Here is a 10,320-nt window from a genome sequence, read left to right as displayed (position 1 = left end):
TGTGTCTACCTATGTGAAGCCATATATTGTTTTAATAATGTTTTTGTATTTTGTAACGCATTCTGAGACTCCCTAAAACAAATAAGCAAACCCTCCCTTTCCCTTGCCCTTGCAAAGAAACGAATCGTGGGCAGAATATAGGCATTGGGACAGCTATATTTAGAGCCAATGTCATTAACTTATGAGACTTATACAAATTCAAGTGTCCCTTTTTCCTTGAGTAAGGGTTTTGTGGCCTTTTTTGATAACTAGAATCTCCTGCTGTTTGAGAAGTAACTTGGTCTTAGGGAAGGGCACAAAATTACGAAGTCCTGCAGGTAAAGATCAGAAAGTTACGAGCACCAGTCCTTTCCCTCCTCCACCTACTGGTTCCCGCTCACTCCTGGGTAGGTTAACAAGTCTGAATCACAGCATCAGCAGCAACAACAACAAAAAATCAGCTCAATCTATTAGGAACCAGGACAACTATCATCACGGTACACTCATGTCTGGGTCTTGGGGTCCACCTGGACCACATGTATCATTTCTTTTTCTCTATTTTCTCCATTATTCTTCAACAACATGGGAGCCCAACCTGTTGGGCTTTTTTTTTTTTAATACCTGAAAAAACTCCTGCTCTACAACTTCCCAGAAACCAGAGTTCACCGCAAGGGCATAGTGCCGTGATGCTATGCTAGTGATAGTCACACTGGATAATCCCATGAACATTTTAAAAAATGGGGAAGTATCATCTCCTGTAGGTCCAGGTGACAGTGATTTAAAAAAAAATCCATTCAACTTTAATTTCTTGGCATTAATAGGTGGGTATCCAGTATAGATAAGGTAAAAATAGTTAATTATATAAAAGATACTAATATTTGGCTTTAAAACACACTGTTTGACTTACAAAAATGCGTGTGTGTGTGTGTGTGTGTGTGTATGATTTACCTTCCTAATTTTTATTTTACTTTAGTTTCCTAAACACATCATTGCCAAGACCCTGCAGGTCTAGAGATGCGGGGGTAGAGGAGAGGTCACAGTGCTCTTCAGACAAAGCACCAGGCTGGGTCCGTCACTCTTCCTCCTCACCTGTACCTGTAAGTGGTACATGCAACCTACACACTATGTTACATTTTGAAAAGCCTTTAATATAGGGGTTGAGTTTTTATTATTGTTGCTGTTTTCCTTTGAAAAAATATTGGCTCTTAATAAAAATTTTCTGGAATGAAAGAATTCTATCCCCAGTACCAAAATCGCATTGAAAATAAAATTAAAGCAAGTCTATTTACCTAAAGGAATAAAGAAAAGTATTTTTCCACTCAGTAGCCTCTAGATTTCTGGTGCCTCAAGAATGTGAATTTTGGTTCAGAGCTGCCCCTCCCAGTGCTGATGGCTGAGACGTACCTAGAATTCGTCCTGGGGACTGAGGAAACGGATCCTAAACCATAACAAGATCAGATGATTATTTTTTCCTGAAATTATTAACTTAAAATATGATTTTAAAATGCTTGAGGAAACTTATGGGTGAAATTCCATTACCTTTCAATTTGCAGGGATTTTTAACAAATTAAAATTCTGTAGGGCTTAAATTTTTGATACATAGATATATAAATACAGACATGTATTTATATATGCATGCACATAATTTTCTAAAAGCAAGCATTTCTCTCTGGTATGATGTTATCTGGTGAGATCCTTATCAGAAGTCCTTGGAGGGAAGTTCTTGCCTTTCTTACATGCTGACATCTTCCTCAGGTCACCAGGAACACACAGGGTGTATGTATGTTGACCTCTCAGGCCACCAAGGCAGCCCCTTTTGGTGCTGACATCTTCACAGGATGTCAGAGACTCAAATGCCAAGATTAGAGTACCGAAGAATCACTAACCAAACCAAACAGGCTTGTTTCCTCAACCTACTCTTGATAAGAACAACCATTTCCATTGGCCACGAGTCACAAGAATTCATTTGGAAACATGCAAGTTGGAAGTCATTTCTATCAACCAATCTGGAGCCTTCCCCTGCTGAAATAAGCTCTCTCTCTCTCTCTCTCTTTTTTTGTTTGTTTTTTGTTTTTTTGTTTTTTTGGTTTTGGTCATTTGACGAAGGAGACATGGAGTATGAGCAAGAGACAGAGACACAGGGAAAAGTCAAGGAATATCCCCAGGTAGGATGCATGACAAAAGTTATGGAGAGTCACATTCTTTCACAGCTCCTTGGCTGCTGCCCCTGCAAAGGGAGAGCCACATGGTGGGAGGGAGAGATGGGACCAGAGACAATGGGGCTCCCAGGCGCAGGACTCTGGGATTCTTCCCAAACCCTGCTTGGTGTTTTCTCTCCAGGACCAACATACCCACCCACCCCTAACGACACCCCTGCATCACCCCAGTGCCAACTGTGGTTGCAAATTGGTAGTTACCACCCTGAGGAAACCTGATCAACCCAGTGCAATGGGAGTGGGACTTCCCCCGTGAGGAGTCCCTTAGTGGGTCCCCTCACTGAGGAGGATCTGGAGCACCCTGATGGGGCAGGTAAGCTCCTCGAGGACGTATGTCAGGGCTGGCACCATCTCCATAACTGGTGGGAATGGGCCACTGAGCCTTCCAGCAATTATAGGGGATGAGCACCAGCCCTGGCCCAGCTCCGGGGTGGGTGTGAGGCATGAACCTCCTTCACCACCCTGATCATGGTTGAGGCATAGATTAGAGGTGACTTCAAATACAAATAAAACCCCCTTTCCACCATGGATCCACTTAACAGCTTAAATGTTGAAATGCATGAACTTGACTTTCAACCTTTGCCAGGAACTTTCACAGAAATGTGAACACTCCAAGTCATCCACAGTGGCAAATGAACTCTGGGATGGCATGAGAAATGAGCAAAATTCTGGACTGAATACTTAATAAATGAAGCACTTGAAAACAGGACATGAATTTGGACAGCAATAATTTTGGGGTTATCACCAATGTCAAGTTGAATCTATATTATGTGTTCATATATTATATATATATCTTTTTTTAGAAATGCAACTTTACAGCTGATTTTTAAAAAGCTAATAGAAAAGTAGAAATTGGCAATTATTTTTACATGTTACCCCCCCACCCCCAAACGAAGCCCTGTTAGGATGTAGCAATCACATGAAGACGAGGCTATCAATTCCTCTATAAACTCTTTGGTTCTGTGGCTCGGGCAAGGATGTGTCACCAAGACCCCTGACCCTGACCCTCATTCCCCTTCCCTCCCCTGATGATGAGACTGAACACAGAAGGAACCTTAAGTGTAAAAGAAAAGCAAAGAACATTCAAGTGACAATATTATTCCCCATACTCTGTGGAGCAGAGAAAAGAGAATCTTTCACTATCCCAACATCTTAAACTTGGAGTTTATGGAACCTGTTGAGAGATTCCATGTTGGGGTAGAAAGCCATAAAACAAAATTAAAGGGAAACAATAAAATCAAACAAATGACCCTTTCCTTTCGTTGCTCAGAAACAAAATTGATTACCTTTACACAGATCAATGGCGCTACTAGTATGTTAGCCAGGCAAGAGGAGATAATGAACGGAAACAAAAGGTGTGAGAAATCCTCATCTTTGGTATTGTAGCTGTTGAGGTTTCTGTTGCTCTGTTCCGTGTTCTTTTGAAAAACTGCATAGGCACAAATTAAAGACAATCTTCAATTTTAAGATTACCGCGTGAGTTGTCAAATGAAGCAGCCGCCACTGAGGCTTTTCCTTATTTCCATTCTTGTCTCAACCCTTTCTTTAAAATCTGCTTCCAAAAAATGTCCCAAGAGGTCCGTCTGAACACAGTGTGTCTCGCTGTTTTTTGTTGGTTGGTTTTTTGGCGTGCTTCCATCTTGTTGGTGGTGATCTTCGTTGATTTATGTATTCATTTATTCATCTTAATGGGACAGTTCTGTTTGTTGCAGAAGTAGGTGCAGAAAAAGTTTCTTTGGTTTCGATTAAGTAATTCATAAAAAAGTCAGTCTCAAGTGTCTGTAAAGAATCACTGCAGCGTTTGGCTTGCTTTGAACACCCCCATGGTGCCCACCTGGGGCCATTCACTGGTAAATATGCACATTGTGACCTTCGCAACCTCCCAGAGTTCTGTAGGCGCTCTCCTGCTTGCTGTTGGAAGGTGACAGCCAGAAGCCACAGTAGTGTGGCAAAGCCACTCCTTGGTGGCTTGGCTAAATGTCCTTGGCATAACCTGTCTGCTCAGCCTGACAGTAAGCCAAATGCAAGAGCTGAATGCCATTCGGAGTTGCAGAGGTTTTCTGATTTCTAAAAGTAATCACAGTATTTTTAGGCTAGAAAATGGCAAGTAGTGAACGTCTTTGGTTTGCAGTATTCTGCTTCTTTGGTGTGCTGTGTTTTCTCCAGTTTATTTCAGCTGTTTTGCTAGGATGACTCAACGATGGAAGAGATTTAGGACTAGATGGGTAACACGTATGGTGGTTTGAATTCTTAATTTTTTTCTTTGCTAGAAAACACTGAAAATATCCCTACCAATGGAATGGACGAAAGAACTACCCAAATCTGAAAGAGGGAAAATGAGTTATGAGGCGGTCAGAATGCACAGTAGGAGGAACCAGGTGACTAACAACCAAGAAGGATACGCTAATGATCTAAAAAAATCTAGATCTTTTTTTAATGCTGCATTTGCTCCATGTACCGTAACAGTTAAGTTGGCCTCCTGAGTGTGCGTCTGCATTATGTACAAACAGAATTTGTAGCAAACTGCAAAATGTGCTTGAAGTCGTATTCCCAATGATTCCCTAATGACTTCACTATCGGCGTCTTGAAAATCCAGATGCAGCGAACCCAAAACCTTCTTTGCTACTCTGTTCATCTTCGTTGTGCTTGATACTTTGAGCTCAAGTGAACTGATTTGTTGTTTTGATGGATCCAAGACCACGGGGGATTTCCAGGAGATAAAGAAAACTGTAAACTGGATCAACTTAAAGCTTGCAAAACCATTCAAAGAAAAGATGCCTGAGTTGGAAAAACAGGTCCTTGGATTTTTTGACTTCCATATTTAAAACTTGTGCTCAGTAATTATCACTCTGATGTTCTTTATGTTTTATGGCTGTGAACTTTGGTGTACTGTGGTGGAATGAGGCTAAGCACTTGGAAAGCAAATGAGGTCATTCTGGTTGCTAGATTCTTCTCTTAATGTAGCATCTTGGGATCCAAAACTCAGGCCAAATTCCCACCTTTCCATCTGGGAACAAGGTCTGTAAGAGGTTGATAGGACCTGAATGAAGTAGGACTGTTAACATTTTAATCAATCCTGAGTTTGGCTGACACCACACTGAAATGAACTTGCTCCAGGAAGGCCCCATTTGGGCTTCTGAGATGCTTAGCATGCTCAGAGGACAATGTCCGGTTCAAAGAGATTCATTTTCAGCTTGCACGTGGACTCCATAGCCATTAAAAACAAAATAAAAAAGAACACCTGGCCTATGATTACAGCTAGAAGTTTCTTTTCAAGAGAATTGTGCTTTCAAATCACCAGTGAAGGGCCCCAGCTAAGAATCCGGTGTCTTTTTCCTTTGTATTTTTTTGAATCTGTTGTCCTCGTTTGGAGGTGACTTGTGCCCAGCTGAGAGTCCTTCCCTCATGCTTTGGTACAGGTGTTGGCCGTGGATGAGGAGCCCCCTGTGCTCAGGTCATCCTGCCACTTCTCTAGGCTGCGGCGCCGGGCATTCATGAAGAAGTTGCTGACGGTTGTGAGCTCCAGGCCCAGCTGCTGGGAAATGGTGATCTGCATCTCTTTAGATGGGCGCTTGTTCTCCTTGAAGATGGCAAAGAGTGTTCGGCGTTGGAGGTCGGTGAACACCAGGCGGGACTTCTTCTGGGAGTTGTTCCTGTCTTTGTTTGGTTCTTGCTCTTTGCGTTTGCATGCTGGAAGGGAAAGTGAGGAAGGACAGAGTCAGTGCTGGCCCCTGAGAAGGGAATCCACTGAAAACAGTGACCAAGTGGTACAAGAGGATGTAAACTGTGAAACTCTACTGTGCCAAGTGCCCAATAACCAGGCTTCCCAGCTCCTCTGTAGTGACAGGCGGATTCAGTGAGTGGCGGAAGGGAGGAAGGAGACAACAGCAGGCTGCTCTGTGGGCTGGTGTGGAGCCCATTCCTTTCCCCTTCATCCCACCCCCACCCCCAGCACACCCTTCTAAGTCTTTCTGAACTCAGGGGCTGTGAAGGGAGCCAGGACTCCAGGTCCCCAGGGGAAGCCCGGTGAGGCAGTCCCCCTTTCATATTCACGTTTGAGAATTGTTTACAGCTGATCCGCAATTACTTTTAGGAGTCACAACTTAAAAGTGCGTAATTTTTCAAAATCAAAGCTTCTGTTTACATGACTCAAAAATTGTTAACAGAATAAAATTAGAAGTGACAGAATGATGGTATCATCCCAACTCAAATCTCCTTCTTCCAGACTTTTGAATAACTAAGAGGGAAAGGCTGTGAAAAAATTGGTTTGTCCGATTCTCACTGGGCTGGTCTGAAGGAAGGCCAGTACAAGAAGGCCAGGATTTTCCTCATAGGCCAGATGCCAATCCACTCAGGCAATGGAACTGGCCACATCCAGATCGATGTCCATCTGGAAGGCCAAGAACAGACGCAGGGAAGACACACCACACAAATGGACCTGGACCCATTCTCCGTGGCTGGGATTTCATCCCTCCCACCACTCCCTTCTGCCGGTGAGTGCAAGCACAGCCCTGGCGAGACAAACCTCTAAGCCATTTGTCAAATTCTCCTGGACAGCCATGGGGAAGGTGCTCAGGGTGAACAATGGATATGCTAGGGAGAAAGCTGCTCTCAGCTTCCTAGAGCAAATACTACGGGCAGGGGATGCAGGAGCAGGAAGGAAGGAGGGGGTGAGAGAAGAAGGAACAAGAGAGCAGGGGGGCGTGCACGCCTGTGCACATGCCCACTGCCCTCATTCTGGGGACTCCAGAACAGGGTCATGTCTGAAGTACAGAAATGCAGAAGCCCAGAAGGCTTGCTTTATAATCCCCCAACATCCTCCAATGCCTGAGCCACACCTTGGGCTTCATTCTGACTCAGGGCAGGCTTCAGCCTACCTGGGTTTCCCTGTGGTACCTTCTTGCTCTCCTGTCGATGATAAATGATAAACCTCTGCTCTGCCTCTACACCCCTACCCCCACCGCCTTCGCTCGGGTGTGCGGTTGCAAGCAGGTTGGTCATGATGAGCATTACAGCAACTCCCTAGTGTGTATTTATTATCAAATGAAAGCCAGTCAGCCATTGTTCTCAGTTTTGGTGCCCCAGAGGTAGTCTCAGAGGAAAACATGTTTTACTTCCTGTCCTTATTTTTACCTTCAGTACAAATCCACTGAAGGGGACTCAGGAAATGGGGGTCCTTTGATGTCTGCCAACTTGGTTACACAGAGACAGGGCCTGGGAAAGGCTCAGGGTGGCCCCAGAGGGTTCATGTCCCAGGGGAGGGTGCCAGGCACCCCCCCTTGCTCCTCCAGGGGGTCCCCCCAGGCAGGCTCTGCTGAGCACCGGACCTCACATGCCCAGCACAGATATGCTTCCTACCTCAGCCTCCCTTTCAGCAAAAACTCTCAGCACAGGGGAGCTCCAGGGAACAGGTTTCTAACCGCAGATACTCAGAGCAGCCGGTTAAAAAAAAAGTCCTACAATTGCAGGAGTTTAGAGACCATTTGGTCCAATCTTTTATTTTAGACGTAAGGAGATTGGCACTCTAAGAGGCAACAGGGTTTGCCCAACACTGACCACAGCTGGCCAGTGACACTCCCTGAGAACCCAGATTCCCTCACTTCTGATCCAATGCAGCTTTTACCTGCCACTTGGCTATTAGAAAGTATCTTTTGGGTCTCTGAGCCTTCGAGTTCACCATTCCTGGCCATCTGTTCTGCCTACGAAGAAGGCTGGTGAGGGGACACCTGTTAGTTCTGCTGCACAGCTGCATGCCTGCTAGCTACCTAGGGGGGTGTGAGTGGCTAAAAACAAATATTTAACTCTGGGTAAAAACACAGGCTTCAAATAGCTGAGAGAGCCAGGTGCAACCCCTCCCTACTTCCCACTCAAATCGTGTACTAGAACAGTGATTTTTAAAAATCTTTTAAAAATGTTTAAATTAAATTTATTGGGGTGACATTGGTTAATAGGATCATATGAGTTTCAAGTGTACATTTCTATGATATAAGACCTGCTTATAGTACTGTACGTCCACCACCCAAACTCAAACCACCTTTTTTCACAATATATGAGGTTCCCTTCAGTCGCCACAACCTGCTTCCCTCTGGTGACCACCACACTGCTGTCTGTGTCTGTGAGTTTCAGTTTTATATCCCGCCTATGAGTGAAATCAGATGATTCTTTGCTTTTTCTGACTTATTCACTTAGCATAATATCCTCAAGGTCCATCCATGTTGTATTTCACCTTTTGGTATGGCTGAGTAGTGCTCCGTGGTACACAGGTACCACATCTTCGTTATCCAGTCCTCCATCAAAGGACACTTTGTTGTCTCCATGTCTTGGCCACCATGAGTAATGCTGCAATGAACACAGGGGTGCATATATCTTTGCAAATAAATGTTTTTGAGTTTTTCCAGTGATTCCCAGGAGAGGGATTGCTGGGTCTACAGTCACTCAATTCTTAATTTTTTGAGGAACCACCAGACGGTTTTCCACAGTGCCTGTACTAGTCTATACTTCCACCAGCTGTGAATGAGGGTTCCTTTCTCTCTGCAACCTCTCCAAAACTTATCACTTGTCTTATTGATAACCGTCATTCTAACAGGTGTGAGGTGGTATCTCACTGTGGTTTTGGTTTGCATTTTCCTAATATCTAGTGAAGTTTAGTATCTTTCATGTATCTGTTGGCCATTTATGTGTCTTCTTGGGAGAAGTGTCTGTTCAGGTCCTCTGCCCATTTTTTAATTGAATTGTTTGTTTGTTTGTTGTTCAGTTTTATGAGTTCTTTCTATATCTTGGATATTAACCCCTTGTCAGAACTGCTGTTTACAGATATCGTCTCCCATTTGGTAGTTGCATTTTGTTTTGTTGATGGTTTGTTTTGCTCTGCAGAAGCTTTTTACTTTGATATAGTCTCATTCATTTATTTTTGCTTTTACTTCCCTTGTCTTTGGGGTCAAATTCATAAAACATTCTTTACAACCAAGGTCTGTAAGTTTACTACCTATGGTTTCTTTTATGTAACTTATTGTTTTAGATCTTATATTTAGGTCTTTGACTAATTTTGCATTAATTTTTTAAAGAAACACCTCTAGTCTTTTTTTAAAAGATTTTATTTATTTTATTTTTAGACAGAAAGGAAGGGAGGTGTAGAGAGAGGGAGAGAAACATCAATGTGTGGTTGCCTCTTGTGCACCCCCTACTGGGGACCTGGCCTGCAACCCAGGCATGTGCTCTAACTGGGAATCCAACCTGTGACCCTTTGGTTCACAGGCTGGCACCCAATCCACTGAGCCACACCAGTCAAGGTATTTTGCATTAATTTTATACATGGGGACAAACTGTGGTCTAATTTCATACTTTTCCACATGGCTTTCCAATTTTCTCAGCACCATTTATTGAAGAGCTTTCTTTTCTCCATGGTGTATTTTTGGCTCCTTTTTCAAAAATTACTTTCTTTGAAAAATTTTTAAAAATTGATTTTTAAAGAGAGAAACACCACCTTGTTGTTCCACTTATTTATGTACTCACTAGTTGTTTCTTGTATGTGCCCTGACTGGGATAGAACCTGCAACTTTGGTGTAGTGGGACAATGTTCTAACCAGCTGGCCAGGGCTGGGTGCACATATATTGAGAAGTGTTATGTGTTCTTGATGTAGGGTCCCCTTTATCATTATAAAAGGTCTATCTTTGTCTCTTGTCACCTTTGTTATCTTGAAGTCTATTTTGTCAGATATAAATATGGTTACACCTGCTCTTTTTGTGGATGCCGTGTGCTTGGAGTCATCCCAATAAATTTAGTAAAATAAAATAAAAACTACAAGGAGATATCACCTCATACCTGTTAGAATGGTTGCCATTAAAAACTAGAGAGAGATGGTGTTAATGCAATGATACTCCTATGGATATTCGGGATGAGTTTAGCCACATAGGGCTGTTGGCCAACCCATGTCCTTGAACTTTTCATTTTAGTTATGTTCCATGTAAGCTGGAGTACGTCTACAGTTATTTTTCTTTTCATAAAAAGGACATAGATATACTTCTTGAGTCAATATAAAATTGAGACTGCCTTCCTACAGGAAATACCACCCAGACTACATAAATTCGAGCATTGCAACTACAGTGTCAGTTTTGCTTTTAATTT

General features: G+C 43.1%; 1 protein-coding gene across 1 annotated transcript in view; it reads right to left on the bottom strand.

Annotated features, from left to right (window-relative positions):
* Positions 1 to 2,059: 2,059 nt before the first annotated feature.
* Positions 2,060 to 10,320, bottom strand: part of ONECUT2 (one cut homeobox 2) — a 45,091-nt gene continuing 36,830 nt past the window's right edge. Inside the window, exon 2 of the mRNA XM_037034864.1 lies at positions 2,060 to 5,885. Within this exon, the coding sequence (XP_036890759.1) occupies positions 5,599 to 5,885 (287 nt within the window). The 3' untranslated portion in view covers positions 2,060 to 5,598. The remainder of the gene's footprint in view (positions 5,886 to 10,320) is intronic.

Source organism: Sturnira hondurensis, unplaced genomic scaffold (assembly GCF_014824575.4).
Source record: "Sturnira hondurensis isolate 20B ecotype Veracruz unplaced genomic scaffold, ASM1482457v3 Scaffold0001872, whole genome shotgun sequence".
NCBI lineage: Eukaryota > Metazoa > Chordata > Mammalia > Chiroptera > Phyllostomidae > Sturnira > Sturnira hondurensis.
Note: the sequence above shows the minus strand (reverse complement) of the source record. Positions and strands in the feature narration are given on the sequence as shown.